Here is a 16,930-nt window from a genome sequence, read left to right on the forward strand (position 1 = left end):
GGAAAGATCTATCCCTCCCCGTGGAGAAAGCAACATTTAAAAGGCAGCAGTGATATGATAGGCTAACAATGAGGAGGATGGAGGGCATGAAATGGTGCAGGCATGAACCACTAAACCAGCATGGAGAATATAGTCTTCCTGACTGAACTTGCGCTAAGCTTCATTTACGCAACAAACATTCTAACACTCATTTTCCCTTAGAAATGTAATGAGCGAGATCTCACCAGTCTTTGCATTTAACACTTTATTAGGTGGAGGTTCTTTGTGGATGACGTCTCACAGCAGCAGAGAACACAGCAGAGAAGTAATGATTTATACAAAGAGAAACACTACCCAAAAGGGCCAGGTTTTGAGCTGTTTACTACTACTATGCCAAAAGTTCAAAGTGCAAAAATAAAAACGTTCATAATTGTTAAGCTGCTTTTGTGGCCCAAAAGTAGCGAAATATTCTGCCCAAAAAAGTTTTAAAAACTTAACCTGGACAAGCAGTATCACACAACACTCACGTATGGTCCATTTCTACAAGGTGGTACAGTTTTGTCATAGTTTAACAGAATAAACTCTGATTTTACCCATGTATCCTCATTTGATGTCCATCTCACCAACCTCCAGCCTCACTCGTGACGGCAAATCTGCCTCTTTAAAGACATCCAGATCAATCAATTTAATAACCACAAGTAGTGGAGGAAAGGAAATTTGCATCCAGACAAAAACTAGCTATCGCTGCTAACATAAAAGAGCCGTTCTGTAGCCCAGACTCATTCGTGAATGGCACATAATCTCTTGGTCACTCATCCGACAAGGTTTTTCAGTTGATAGTCTATCACTATTTCAATTAAAAGCATGTCTGTTACAAAATGAGGATTTCTTTGTATGTTAAAGGGGCTCAGCTAGCATCTTAGCTCATTACAAGACTTCTCTAGACTGTTGTTTCCCTTCATCCGACTAGGCCACACCAAGAGGCCTGCAGGACTGAGTAATTTGTGATATTCATCCCCTACACATCAGGTAAATTGGTTAAACTGTGAAAAAAAATCACTTCATGGTAAAGTGTAGAAATCGCATTCAGTATTTGTAAAAAAAATTCTGATAATTGTAGAATACCAGTCCATCTAGAACTGTTAAGAACTAACTTTTCTTTTACTTGCATTCATTTCAGTCATATTGCAAACAAACAACCTATGCTCGCTCAATTGTTCCTTAACCCAATATTAAATCAACCAATCATACTGCAGCAACCAATGCATGTAGGCATGGCCAAGATGATGTGCTGTAATTCAACAGAGCATCAGAAAATGGATAAAAAAGGTGATTTAAGTAATTTTGAATTGGCCATGGTTGTTGGTGCCTGATGAGCTGCTCTGAGTTTTCCACAAACTGCTGATCTGCTTGGATCTTAATGCACAACCATCGCTAGGATTTATAGAGAATTGTCCCATAAAAGAGAAAGTATCCAGTGAGCGGCAGTTCTCCAGGTCAAAATGTCTCGTTGACAGCAGAAGACACCCTGTGACTGTTTAGTGATCATCAGAGTGATGGCCTGGGGGAAGAAGAATAATATTGTACTTTGAGATTAAAACTACAAATGCATTAATGTGTTCATCATTTAAATGTCATAATTAAATGACATACAGATTGATTTTATACTGCTGACTGTAGACAGTTACCCGGTTGCTGCCTCCCAGCTGCTCAGGAACTAGCGCGGTTGGCCTGCACCAGCTTCATAGAGCTGGCTAACAATGGCTGAAAATGAAGGCTTTAAATCGGTGGTGCTGAGAGGTGTCTCCAATTGAGAAATTGTTGACTCAAAAAGAGATGAACAGCATTAACTATGTTCACCTTTTTTTTGTGAAAGAGGCTGGGGCGAGCCAAATGTTCATTTGCTTAGCTGGAAGGAGAGAGCAGGAGAGGGAGAGCCAGAAAGACAAAACACAATAAAAGAAGTTTACCACCAAGCTGAGATTTGGTCAAAAAAGAAAACAATTTAGAACTTAGAAAAGTTCATTTAAAGGTTATCTAAGTGAGTGGCAAGTGAGTGAGTCAGAATTTTACACAAGTTTGAATATGACACCAGCTGCTATTGCTTTTATGCTATCTTTAAATTTGCAACTTACCAGATGTACCCACTAAAATGCATATGAAGTTACAAATTCCCCAAACTAAGCCTTATATTATACTTTTTGATCTATAATGTGAAATTAATCCCCAAACATCTTCCTGCATCTGTCTACAGAGATCTCTGGCGTGAGCTCGGGGTGCCAGCAGGGTGGCTGTCTGACCTGCTCCGACTACAATGGCTGCCTGTCCTGCAAACCGCGCTTCTTCATGCACTTGGAGAGGATTGGGATGAAGCAGATCGGGGTGTGCATGACTTCCTGCCCTCCGGGTTTTTATGGCACACGCTCACCAGATAGAAACACCTGCACAAGTAAGCGGAGCAACCTGTATCTGTTTAATCAAATGATGCGCCCATGAGTGTGGTTTCTGCAGCCTGGCTTGACCTCTGTGTTGTAAATCGTTCCTCCAAACAAACACACAGAAAAGTCTCTTAGACTTGTCTTCAGTTTAATGTGTCCCCTTGACAGTGTGTTTTACTTTCACACGACAAGTATAAGCACGAGATGTTTGGTTGGCTCCAGGATGTTGTAAAAATATATGTCCTGCCTTGTACACACACCAGTTAGCTCTCAAACACTACTCATAAAAAGATCTGGTAATAAAATATGGCATTATACTGTATATGTGTACAGCACATCACCAAGCTACTCAGAGCACTTAAAAGCCAATAAATTAACTTATTCTGGTGACAGTGAATTCAATCAGTTAATGTTACTTTATTTAGAGTCGTTTGGATACAGACCTGCTTTTATGGTAGATCAGATATTTTAACATGAACTTAACCACAGAAAGAGGAATTTGTTAAATGAAATAAGTGAAAAAAAGGTTCAGATGACTTCTAACTTGTATGGAAGAGGATTAGGGCCACTGGAAAAAAAAAATAACACACCTTTTTTAGTTCTGAGATTAAAGTCCGAATTCTGAGAAAAAAGTCCGAATTCAAATAGTTAATTCAGAATTCTGAGATTGAAGTAAGAATTTTGTTTTTTTTCTCAAAATTCAGACTTTTTTCTCAGAATTCGGACTTTTTTATGACAAGTAAAAAACTACCTTCCAAAAAAATTTTTTTCAGTGGCCCTAATCTTCTTCAATTGACATGTCCACTGAGCTGTCTGTAAGATTTTAAAGTAAACTGAGATATTAAGGAGCAGTGGTGGACCTATTAAATATCAATGTGGCTGCAGGGAGACGCTGGCATGCCTAAAGCCAAAGGGACAAGAAAGCATGCAATGAAAAAGTTATTGCACTAATTATGGATCTTGATTACCTTGATTAATCTGGACAGCCCTTATAATAAGCTGTTGTGTTTGACCAATCAATAACTTATGGTGTTTCAGTAAACTCTGGTTGTGGGTTTGTGTCCCCGTCGTTAGAGTGCAGGTCAGAGTGCGACTCCTGCTTCAACAAGAACTTCTGCACACGCTGCCGAGCAGGTTTCTACCTTCACCTGGGAAAGTGCCAGGAGTACTGCCCTGAGGGTTTGGTCCGCAGCGACACACAGAGGGAGTGTATCCCCAGTGAGTGTTTACAGCTTATATTTATCAGACACATGGGCCATACTCAGTGTTTACCCTTTATTTAGCTCTGCTCACTATCTATTTATCCCCCATTAGTCATGTGGAGTTCACCAAATAAACCTGACTTTGGAGTGAAGCCTGACATGTGTTTATGTGTTACATTTGGCCTCCAAATTCAGAGATATACCGATGTACCTTCGTGTTTACAGGGTGCCCTGCAGATTGTGAGTCATGTGTGAACAGTGAAACGTGCACGCGGTGCAGGACAGGCCTGTACCAGCTCAGTGGGAGGTGCCACCATGTCTGTCCAGAGGACTACGAGCCCAATGACAAGCTCATGGAGTGCACAGCGCAAGGTCAGTTCAGCCTGTGTCAGAAAAAATTAACACTTTAAATCAGGGAGGGGCAACTATGGTTTCTGAGAGGGCTGCGTTAATTTCATTGTCAAAGCCAAATGGCCAGATTGTTAAAATTGCAGAATATTCTCAATTTAAGCATTGTGATTACTGGTAATTCAATGAAAGGAAGAATCTGTTACGTTTATGATCATTGATTACATTGACATTTATGTTTTTGAACTAAAGTGCTAATAGAAATTTGAAATTTAATGAGAAAAATGCAGAATTAAATCAGTTTCAGGCTGTTTTTCAATGCAGTGAATATGATATTTACTTGTTTTTAATTCATTGTTGGACTTTAAAAACCACATTCTCCTTTCATCTTTTCTCAGTGCACTGTGAGGTCAGTGAGTGGAGCGAGTGGAGCCCCTGCTCTCGCTCTGGGAGAACCTGTGGGTTCAAGCGGGGCCAGGAGACCCGCACACGGCTTGTCCTCCAGTACCCGTCTCCGTTCGGGAACCCCTGCCCTGAGATCTCAGAGATCAAAGAGTGCCTGGTGAAGAGGAGGAAATGTCAAGGTAAAGAAAGAAAAATACACTGTGGCAATGCTGTTTCTGTGTTCTTATGTGAGTCCAATACCGAATCCAGATTCATCCCAGCACAAACCACAAGTTCGCTGAAGTTTGGTTGAATATAGGGTGAAATTGAGCCCGTCTAAGACATCTTTTCAACCATTTCTCAACTGACTGAGACTATTAGGGGCAGTTTAGAGGCATTGTCTAAAGAGCAATTTCACACATTCCCCACGAAAGATGAGACTGTGCTTTTGCATTTATTTGAGTGGTGCAGTTAGGGCTACTAAGTCGAACTGCCTCTGGGTGTTGATGTTATCTGACACCTGATAAGATAGGTGTTTTTGAAAAAAGTATGATGGCCAAAGGTGGCAGCTGTGAGTTCAAATCCAACCTGACTCGCGTTGTTTATGTTGGTGACTGTGTGTGTGAATGACATCCAGCCATTTTTGCCATAATATTTGACCTGAATTGTTGTCAATATACTGTACTACCTGTGTGGTACCCCTGAGTGTAGCACTGGTGTTATATTTGCTTCTGCGTTATTAATTTTACAGTCATATTGAAAAAACAACACTGAGTAAGTGGCTCTAAGTTCTTGTTTTGCTACTATTGTGACTGCTCGCCTGCCCCGGTGTAGACTTGAAGAATTTTCCTGTACTGGAGTTAAAGTGTTCTGCATGGACTAAATAAATGGCAGTGCTGCAATCCATAAAAAACAATAAGAGTTGCATGTCTTATCATTTTGCAAGTTGGCATCTTATGATCCCTGTTTAGCTGAAGCTAAAAAACTCACAGCTAACCATGCTTATGTCACTAATCTTTTTGTGTACCATCCAGGGAAATGTGGGAGTGGTCCTGAGAAATGTCCTCCTTTAGTGTAATGAGATGCTTTTTAACAGTGATTTGTAATCATTTTCCATTTTTCCTTTCACAAACATTTGGGGATGCTTAACAAGACCCTCAACAGTGATATTATCTGCATTTTCATGTTTCAGTTCTTTCTTTCCAAAGGCTTCAAGGACCAAAAAACAACATTTTAAAATGTTGTTTTTGTTGACCCATGACACCCGCTGCCAACATTGTATTTGTGACACATGGCACAATTTCTGCTCTACGAATTCCAGACCCGGCTGCTACAGCTTGTACAATCAGAGCGAGCCGTTCTTCCGCTCAGGACTCCGGCTGTTTACTCAGAGGATTGTCATTGTGGTTAGAGGGAGGACAGTGGGGGGAACACATGTGTGATGTTGCAATGGGTATGTTTTCCCATGAGACCTCTTTGGACTTTTAAACAGTAAAACCGCTTTCTCTGCTCCTAGTAAACAAGGAATAGCGTGATCATTACTAATGAAGGGAGCGAAAACTGCTTTCAGACGGGCTTGTCTCCGTTTTAAACCCCGATGCTGTGGTTGCATTTACGATGGCTTCGTGTTATGTGTGGACTGCCTGTATGCGGTTACTGAGCGGCTTGGCGGCTACGGATGGTTGTTTTTTAGCTTGGGCTCTGCAGTGTTAAATGACAGATTGCAGACAGGCTAGGAGGCTGAGATCCAGTCCCCCGGGGCCTCACACTTACAGAACAAACAGTGTGCGTATTTGTGTGTGTGCTCTTATGTGCATGTGTGTGTGATGCAGCAGAAAAGCAGTTGACTCTGGAGCAGAAACAGCCAGCTCAACATCAACATCCTCCCCATGGGAGGCACGCGGCGACCAGGGGATCAGTATTGGTTTATCCCCACAGCTGCCAATACACACAGACAGACAGGCACAAACCAAGACATGCAAACACAAATCCAGGTCCACAGACACCCTCTGCACTTCAATAAGACTGACAAATGCTCTAATTCATACTTGCACGCTCACTTGGGAACACCTAACCGGTACTGGCACACAGATACTCACACATACCAACAGTGTGTCTCTAAAATAACTACACAGCCGCTGCTCTTGGTGGTAATTTGTGAAGAGAGTCAACTCGGTCGACGTGATTTGTAAGGCAGACTGTGAAATGTGCCCTCTTTGAGACCCCTCCATCCCCTCTCCTGCTCACTTTCTGTCTGTATCTCTCTACTGATCCTTTCCCTGCTTTATCCCCTCCAAACACACACTCCCTACCACACCAAAGAAAACATAGACCCCCATATAAGCTCCCTGCTGGCACTCCCGGTCAGTCAGGCCGGGGACTGAGACTTTGGTGTAGAATTGACGGCTCTGTGGATATAGCCTGAGTCTGATGCACTGATGATACTGCAGAGAGGGAAGCAAAAGAAAGAAGACGAAATTAGTGCCCCCTTTGTGATTACCAAGTTACCCTGGCTTCGAGAGCATCTGCGGTGAATGAGAGCTAATTATCTGCTTCGGCGCATCCTATCCTTGCTGTTTACGTTCTGCACACGCTAGGGGGTCAGTGGTCCGACCTCAGAAAGCCCCCAGTAATCCTCCAGCAGCCATCAGACACTGATACATCCTCCTCCTCCTCCTTGTCCTTTACTCCTCTTCATGCAGCCCCCCCCCCCCCCCCCATTGCTGCCTCCACTCTTCCTGGTCCTTTTCTTGCTTGTTTTGCACCTACAATATACAGAAGCACATTACAAGCTATTTTATGTCCTCAAAAACATTCATCAATCAACCTAGGCTTATGATTTTTTCAGTCAACATATGGATCATCATCAGTCCTACAAAAAAACCTCTTGGACCCATGCCCAAATCCTAACAGGAAGTCCACAAGATGAATCTCAATTTCAAAATAAGGTGTTTTTGATGGTGCTAAATGACGTAACCCTCTTCTAACTTTAGTGTACATCGTTCTGTGTTCTTCAAGTTTCTGGTGAGACAACAGTACCACACTGAACACACCAGCATGCAAACATTGCGTCATAGTGCCCTCTACTGGCAACAGGAAGTCACACAATGCAGCAATTTCCTCACTGCTCTTACTTTGTTGAACCTTTCAAGCTCTCATTTTCAGATAAAAGCCACATAACTCTGAAGTGTTCCATTAAAGGATGACTTGGTGGCAGTGGCGAAGAATACAATATCTCACCTTTGACACAGGAAGTTGTTGTAACTGTACATGTACTGAAGTGAACATGTATGATCATGGTCTGGCTCTGTAGCACTGGCAACTCCATGTAGGTTTAGCTAGCAGTTGACTTGCTTAGCCTAGAACACAGACTCGAGCAAACGAATGGCTGTGTTTTGTGTCCAAATTGACAGATATCCATGTATTTAAATTCTAATTTCATGGTTTTGTTTTTGTGCTATCTACTGTAAGCAGCCAGTAACACCTTTGACAGAAAACTTCTGACCTTCTTTGAAATGTACGTTATAATTATCATTTCTGGCGTAATCACTTCTGCATATTTGCTTCTTGCTTTGTCATACTGCCTGCTAGGGTTGAGAGCCAGTACTACCTCATATACAAAGTGCAAAATGCTTATTATTTTGACTTCAATGACAGTCCTGGATGATCTAAATGGTGTATCTGCTGTACTGCAGCACACTGCATGATTTACCAACCCCCAGCAGTGGCTTCACACACGCAGTTGCCACACAACCCAACATGCACCTGGTGCAAGGTCCCATTTAGTGCTGCTTGCAGCCTTCATTTAATTTTGAAGTCGTAACAAGTCTTATGATTATTAATATCTCATAAATGTTATCAGGTATATAAACTGTCAACAAGTCTCAGTAAAGAACTGATATATAGTGTTACTAATGTCAATAAACATCTTATTTATGTCAGCAACAGGGAAATAAACTCTCAACAAGTATCTAATGAGAACCTGCAAGTGTCTAATTAGCACAATAATGATTTTACTGAACAAATATAGCTTTATAAATGTTGATAAGCTTCTTATTATGCCTTCAAAGTTTTTCATTAACTAACAACAACCTTCATTTAAAGTGTTAGGATCAGTGCCAATTGTTGGTGTTAGCACGGGCAACTCCATGTAGCTTTAGCTAGCAGTTGACTCAACACAGACTCTGACAAAAAAAATTGCTTTTTTTAGTCCAAATAGACAAATATGTATTTAAGTTGCATATTTAAAGATCACAAATGAAGAGTGCTCTAATTTCCTTCAATATGTATACAAACAAAAATGTGTGCAGTAGTTTTTTATGAATAGCTAGCGATACACTAATGCTGTTTCCTGTAGCGAGAGGCAAGGTCTCATAACTTTTAACAAAGCCAGGCTAGCTTGTCTCTGCTGCTCACAGCCTTTACAGTAAGCTACAGTAATCCACTCTTGGCTCCACTTCCATATCTTCCGCACAGATACGAAGTGGTATCAATTTGTGGTGCACTTTTCAACAACACAGCACATTTCCAGAAATGTAACACCAAGTCTTACTGTAGTCACCTTCGCAGACTCACAGATTCCTGTTGGTTCTGATTACCTTTACTGTGTTTTAAATTATATGTGAGAAACATTTTGAGTGCAGAAAACATGCTGACATATTCAGATTTAAAACTGGCTCTGCTCCTGCATTATCAGCAGTGAGAGATTGTGAATGTTTACACGCACATCCTCATCCGCTGCTGCCTCTCTTAAGTTAATCCTGGCTAATTTGTCCTTCGGTGGACCTACGGTTCACCTCTCTATCTCTGTAACAGGATAGATCGTGTGCCCTCTGCAAACCTTAGCCCCCCTTCAACTCCCACTCACTGACACACAGATGCAAACACTCACACCAAACTCCTGCACACATAGAAACATACAGTAAAGCAAGCTAGCATCAGCCGGTCAATGAGGAGTGGGATTGATACACACGTACACATACATATAAAAACAATCCAAACCCCCCTCCCCTCATGACATCCTGGCGGACATGCGGCAGGCATTCCACTCATGGGACAGCATATAGCCTTTAATCCCAGCCTGGCTCCCGCCAAAAGCTCCCCGGACGACAGAACGCCTGCCATGGAGGATGTGCCACCATAAAATACACAATGCTCCTCCAACCACACACACTCACACACCCACAGAGCACCCTTTACCCTCAGTGCCCATTTGCCCTCCATGTCATCTCTGTATGTCTACCACTCATCCTTTTTTTAAAAAACTTTATTCAACACTCTTTCTGAACTGAAATCTGTCTCTTTTACCATTTTTTCTCTTTTTTACATTCTAAAGAAGTTTCTTAGTACGACAGAAACTGGACTTTTAAATGTATCTAAAATATTAGTCAGACTAATATCGTACTAAATAAAATGTACCAAAATTGGCCTAACACACCTGGATAATGTGTTATCCAGGTGTTTGGAAGATTAACTCTTGCATGTATTCACCTCAGTAGGCCCAGAGCTGGTTTAGTTGTTTTGAGCATGCTCCTCAGTTCCCATTCCAGGCTTTGACCTGGAAGTCGACTGCTGTATAGCTTTAGCTACATCTGAGCTAACCTCTACACTGGCAGCCGTTGTTTACTAGCCTGCAGTTTAACTAAACCCCGCCCATAGCTACTCAAAAGGCGCCGATTGGTCTGTCTTTTCTCACACCGGGCACAGCCATTTCATTGGAGCTTTGTAAGACAGCATACACTGTAGGTCTGTGTAGCCCTGAAACCTATGCAGAGGTCTACATGCATAGTTAATGTGCACTTCCTCAAAAAATGTAACTGCACAGACTCCCTGAAACAGAACAGACCACGAGCCCTGGGACTGGATCGCAATGGATGACTACCAGTCTCTGAGTATGCCGACAGGCATACTTGTGTGCACTCTAAAGTCGCAAAAGCAAAAGAAGTCAAATCTACTTGTTGGCATCTGAAAATATCAGACATGCATTTCTTCATTTATGTCTCTCTTACCAACCAAACTGGTGGAAAAATTTCCCTGTCCTCTGCTCTAGCTGATTCAACAGCCGTACACTCCATCTCCTCCAGTGTCTCTGTTTTGCAATAACCACAGTGTAATTAACTGCTGTTAAATATATATATCAGCTCTGTTTTAGATGCTGGTGCACAAACAAGCTGGAAATGTGGCATTGGGGCGAGGTTAGGAACTGGCATAAAAAATGGCACTGCTTACCAAGCAGTGTTTGGGCGTAGTATTGCAGAGCAATGTAGACACACCAGTACACAAGCATGTTGTGATCACAACAGCAGACAACACTACAGTATAGCTACAGCATAGACTTGTCACAGAATCAATAACTAAGCTGTAACTGTGCATGTAAACATGCTGAATGTCCCTGCTTTTTCATCCATAGTGCTGGCACATACAAAAACAAATGTGTTTAGCTATGCTCCTCTTCTCACTATTGTACAATGACTGCTGTCCTCTGTTGTACACTGAAACAGACAGCTGAAAGATAAAGAGACATTTCAATTGGCCCACAATAGTTGCTGCATTCTCGCTGTGCTGGCTGGGACTATAGAGAAATAACACAGTGAGAAATCTATTTCTGTCTAAAATCTGTATTTACTATATCTTAAATTGTTGCTATGATTGAAAAATGCAAAATTTTCTGAACATTTGACATGTCTTTATAAACACAAAATAAAGTTAATTTTTCTTTTCCAAATATTAATAGTTTTTTGGGAAGTTTGTTGGGATGTTTTCCTGTCTTTTGTAGGAACACAAACTACCACAGGTTTTTGTTTGCTCAGAGGCTTGGTCAGTTGGCTGATCAGTTGTTTATTTGTTTGTTTGTTTAGTTGTTTGGTTAGTTGGATGGATGATTAATCAGTTAGTTGGTTGGTTTATTGGTTGGTTAGTCATTCCAATAGCTGGTTGGTTAATTGGTTGGATAGTTGAATGGTTTGTCAGTTGGTTGGTTGGTTGGTTGGATGATTAATCAGTTAGTTGCTTGGTTTGTTGGTTGGTTAGTCATTTGATTAGTTGGTTGGTTAATCAGTTGATGTTTGGTTGGTTGGTTGGTTGGTTGGTTGGTTGGATGATTACAGTTGGTTGGTTGGTTGGTTGGTTAGTTGGTTGGTTGGTTGGTTGGTTGGTTGGTTGGTTGGTTGAATGATTAATCAGTTGGTTGGTTGGTTGGTTGGTTGGATGATTAATCAGTTGGTTGGTTGGATGGATGGATGATGGATGATTAATCAGTTAGTTGCTTTGTTTGTTGGTTGGTTACTCATTTGGTTGGTTGGTTGGTTGGTTGGTTGGATAATCGGTTGGTTGGTTGGTTTGTTGGTTACGCAGCTGTTGGTTCGTTTTTGTTGTTGTCAGAACAGCACAACAGCGGACATTTATGTGGAAAACAAATATGGTGGAAAAACATGGGTTTTAATACAGACTCCTCTCTTATAAAATAAAAATGACATAATAACTCACACTAAATATTATATTACTTTGTTTATAAGTCCTGCCTACTGTGTACCCATACCAGTCATCTCTTTGAGAATCAATTTTACAAGTATCTTATAGCATCAAGGATACTTCAGCCTAACATAAACAGGTTGTTAATGATTTTTAGTCTTTCCATTCAAGCAGTGGGGACAACACTGGGTTACTGGCTGCTGCTTGTCATGAAAAATTACAGCTTTAACTGTCTGTTTACAAGTGGATTGTTTAACTTGGGACAGTACAAGCAGTTCTCCTCCACTTTTACTCCTTGGTCAGTACTACTCTGAGAGTCATGAGAGTGGAGTTGATATTGTCATTTGAGTCTTGTCAATAATCAAATTAGCAATTTGACCAAAAAGGCAACCCCAAGTTTCCCAGTGGAGTTAGCAACAAGCAAATACTTAAATGGCTCTAGACTCCACAGCCAATCACAACATTTAGGTGTGTGAAGGAATGGTAGGCTGCTTAGCTAATTCTAGTGGCTTCTAGTTCAACATAATTTTCATATATTTGGCTTGACTTCATAAACAGCATTTATCATCTGTGCCGACTAAGAACTACAGGTCAGTTCACTTAATACTGATCATACAAGGGTTGTATGGAAATTCGTCTGAAAATAGAGGGGGACTAGACTAAAGTAAATGCAGTAAGCTTGTAGATTTGTATGGTATTACATGTGTGCATGCATTTCTTTAATACTCATTGTACCAAAAGCAATCAAACATCCCCAACAGTGTGGGAACCCCCTGAAAATGATGTACCAAAATGTAAGCTTAAAAAACATTTTCATTCCCTGGCACTGCTGAAAATCCTACATTGTGAACTGCTTTCATTACAGGCTTGTGTGCCAAGTATTAGAATTTCTTTGCAAACTCTCGATTATTCTTGGACACATTTCAGAGGACGACATGGATTCCCCAAAATCACTTGCTTAAACATTACCAGCTGGAGCTCTTTTTTATTTTAGAAATGTATTTTTTGGCAGTGTGAGACCGTGGCATCCTTATATGTCCCCAAAGCCAACCCATAATGTACCGTCAGAGTCTTGATGACATAATTCACTAAAACTTGACTTTTTGGACGTAGTCAGTGTCTGCTGTAAATGATCCAAAACCTCCAAAGGTGTCTCATTTGCGGACCATTACACATATGTCAGCACACAGTTTACAAAAAGCCCATCAGAAACTGTTCCAACTAACCAAACGCAGGTTGGTTTGATAAACACTCCCCTAATCATCTCAACACGGGCGTGGATTAGGTTTCTCCACTGGCTTGACAAAAGCACGGCGGCTACAGTATGACTAATCCACTGAACTTGTAAATAGTTGTAAATGGTGTCAGGGCAGAGAAAACAATGAGAGCGAAGGGGACTTCCTGTGTTTATAGAGGACAGGGGGCAGACTCCAGTGAGTCAGTGCACCAGATTACTCCATCTGTCAGTTCCATCCATCCATGCATGAAGCATCCACTTATTCTTGATTCTCATTCTTTCTTTGGGCTACTGATTTTCCTGACATGGAAGTAAACTATTTGAACACTTTGCTTTATTTATCCTACTTGTGCACATGCCAAATAACACTTCAGTTTATGACATTTATTGTAGGGAAGTATTAAATTTAGAGGACAGGTGGAGGGGGGTAGCACGGTGTGTTGGTCAGACATGGCTCCTGTTCCACTTTATTGATAAACAGACATAGAGTTTGATGATGAGCGTACACAGATCAGTTAGAGAGAGATCTCTTTCTCTCCCTGTGTCTGTGCCTACTGCCGACTTCAGCACTTTCACAATCCCCGACTGGGCCAACGTGGCCAACCAGCCGCGCAGGCCGTGCTGCTCCGTTCCACTCACACATGAACAGCAGCAGTACAACAACAGGAAAGGGCCTCCTCTGCTTTTCACTTGCAGGTCCTGTCTCCGACCTCCCTGGGGGTGGATCTTGTTATTATCATTAATAACTGCAGCTCGAGCAGAGATAAACCTTCGGCATTCCTAAACGCTCCATTTGTTTATGAGATGGTGTTGCAAGAACAGATAAATGTGGGGCTTATTTAAAGGGCTTTCTATTTTGGACAAAGGTCTGCTCATCACGGGGAAGGAGCTTCTTTCTGTGAACAAAGACTGACATCTAGTGGAGAATACAGAGCATTGCAATGAGAGTTTGCAGTCCTTTACAGTGTTTGTACCAGAGGTGGAAAAAAGTCCCAGACTATTGTGTTAAAATAAAAGTGCAGTTACTTTAGTTAAAATTTACTTAACTAGAAGTAAAAGTACAGGTCTACAAATCTATGCAAGTAAAAGTAAAAAGTAAGTCATTGAAAGTTTGGCTAAAGTACTGAATAGCTACTTCTAGACACAAGGTGTTTGTACAGTGAAATATATCACCTGCGCTGATTGCATCAAATCCCACAAAGACACGTGCTATTATTTTACATATTTTATTTTTATTATAGAGTATTTAATTAACATTTGCACGTATTTAAAGATTTTGAAAAGTATAATAGTTGAATTTTTCAGGGGCACAAGATCCCCATGATTAGATTGTGCCCCATGTACAGAAGCTAGTCTACAAAGCAGGTAGAGCACGCTCAAATCTGGCTTATGGCCCCTTTATCGCATGCCATTCCACACTCTCTCCCTGGTTTCTTCACTATTTATTGTCAAGCCAAAAAAAAACTCTTTAAAAGTTTAATTATTTCTATCACCATAAGTTTTTCTGTCATTAACTTTGTGTTTTCTGATTTTCCAGGAGGACGGAGGACAAATGATCGTCGAGAGCGGAGGAATCGCAACAACCGCAAAGACAAGGAGAACCCAGAAGTGCGACGAGAAAGGAAGAGAGAGAGGGAGCGAGAGAGGGAGAGGGACACGGGTGAACGTGAGGACTCTGATAACCAGAACAAAACAGAGCACCGGCATCGCAGAGGCCACGACACAGACCCTGTCTCTCCTGGTGACGGCCTTGTACAGTAGAGCTCATCCTACTTCTTTCCTTCTCCAAAGACTCCCATCATCCTCACCTTCTGGTCACTCCCCCCTTCGCCCCCTCTCTGCAGGGGTGTTGCTGCTACCTGTATGATTTGAATATAATGTTTATGCACAAGCAGGATGGAGCATGTCAGCCTCAAGGTTCGGCTCACTAAGGGCTTTGAAAAAGTCCTGTTTATCTTCTCTGTAGCCTCTGCTCCTTCACCTTCACCACTGAGAGACTCTGCTGAGACTGCTGAACAGACTGAAGTGAGAAATGTCTGACTGTGCTGAGGACAGACAGACATGCTGAGAGACAAAGACGTTACACTATGTGCTTGTTGATATGGTTATTTATCGGGGCCCTGGTACAACATCGCGCGTCTTGGTTTTGAATGTAGATTTTGCAACATAATGTAGAACAATTGTTTATTAATGTTGTTCCTGTTCTTTAGATCTCTTTACTTTATTTTATTTGGTGCAGAATTTGTAAAGAAAAACTGAAAGTGAGTTTGCTGTCACCATCTGGCGACATCTTCACAATCACAGTAAATGTTAGATGTGGGAGAGCCTCCATGCTGAGTGTCAGAGGTTAAAAAACTGAAGCAGAAACATGTTGTCTGTTTGTGTCGGACAGAAAGATAGTTTTATCCCAGTAAGTGATGAATCGGATTTACCATTGTTTTTGTTTTTTTTTTTTTCATTTTGTGTAAATGGAATCTGTGCTCTCAGTAAAGCTCCTTGAACAGGAACCAAAAACACCTGTATGTCAAATAAAACTATAATGGGTTTGTACCTGTGTGTGTCTGTTATCTGTTTCTGATGGCAAGTTAATGCAGACCTTTTATAAATGCTCTTTAAAAGAACCCTGCATGTTACTGGATTAACATTAGTGTCTTATTTTGTTCACAAATACACAGGATCCTTACATTTTGTTCTTCTCACAATGGAGTTTTAACTTTTAATTGTAGCCTGAATGCAGTTTTAGTTAAGCAGACAATCACAAAGAAGTTACTGTAATGTAAGTATCTAACCTGAGTCACAGTTTTTATCCATTTTGGCAACTTTATATTTGTGGCCCCTAATTACCGAATAATTCTATAGCAATAAGTGTACTTATCTAGTAATTTCTCAAGAATAAGGTGGTAATTACCTGGTAATAAGTCAGCATTTTAACTCAGTTATATTAAGAAAGTATCTACCTAATAATAACATATTGATGATGAAGTAATCACTTGTAATACTGTTGCAATTCTGCAGTAATTATGTGGTATTTTACAAAAACCCTAACTCCTAACTGTAACCCTAAACGCCAAATATGACTTGAAAATTTTTCAGGATGGACTCTGATTTAGTGGGCCAAAACAAAGTAATTAACAGTGGATTATCAAGCAATTTGTACTAACTTAGCACAAAAAGTAAGTAAATTTGTGTTTGGCAGATTATTTCTTTGTTGTAACAATACTTCTTGGCAATAAATCTTACACCGTTGGAAAGTCTGTTTATTTCCCTTTTAAATGGTGCCATATTTGTAAGGGACGTGCATTTGTGGGATGAGCAGCAGAGCTGAGTATGTGGGTTACACCAATGAAAAATCTGCCAAACAACAAATGTGGCACCAATTAAAAAGGAAATAACCAGGCCTTACAACGGTATAAGATTTATTGCCAAAAAGCATTGGTACAACAAAGAAATAATCCACCAAACACAAATTTCCTTACTTTTTGTGCTAAGTTTATACAAAATCGCCATCTTATTTCTCAAAAATGAGTTGGTAAAATGCCACCTTATTACCAGAAGGTTACCTGGTTATATATAAGCAGTATGTGAATAAATGGCGCATCATGTTTTTAAAGGGGTCACCAAAACTAAAACCAGATTAAAGTTTCTGACAGGAGCTTTGACTTTTGGAATAACTGCAGTAAAATCTCATTTCCCAGTTTCCAAAATCTTGATTTTCTAAGAATCTGATTAATCTGTAAATTGTTTTATTGCATAATATAATGAGGGTTTTAAATGTAGAAATAAAGTGTTCTTTTCTGTATAGCATACATATTAAAGACATTAGAGTTTATCCAGTAAGGTCATTATGTCTTTAAATGCAGGGTTCTCTTTAC

At 40.7% G+C, this 16,930-nt stretch overlaps 1 protein-coding gene across 1 annotated transcript in view; it reads left to right on the forward strand.

The window, feature by feature from the left end:
* The window catches only part of rspo3 (R-spondin 3), a 29,258-nt gene extending 13,642 nt beyond the window's left edge, over positions 1-15,616 (forward strand). The window contains exons 2-6 of the mRNA XM_041792815.1: positions 2,234-2,428; positions 3,492-3,635; positions 3,845-3,991; positions 4,366-4,551; positions 14,596-15,616. Of these exons, the coding sequence (XP_041648749.1) occupies positions 2,234-2,428; positions 3,492-3,635; positions 3,845-3,991; positions 4,366-4,551; positions 14,596-14,819 (896 nt within the window). The 3' untranslated portion in view covers positions 14,820-15,616. The remainder of the gene's footprint in view (positions 1-2,233; positions 2,429-3,491; positions 3,636-3,844; positions 3,992-4,365; positions 4,552-14,595) is intronic.
* Positions 15,617-16,930: the final 1,314 nt, after the last annotated feature.

Source organism: Cheilinus undulatus, linkage group 8, assembly GCF_018320785.1.
Source record: "Cheilinus undulatus linkage group 8, ASM1832078v1, whole genome shotgun sequence".
In the NCBI taxonomy this organism is placed as follows: domain Eukaryota; kingdom Metazoa; phylum Chordata; class Actinopteri; order Labriformes; family Labridae; genus Cheilinus; species Cheilinus undulatus.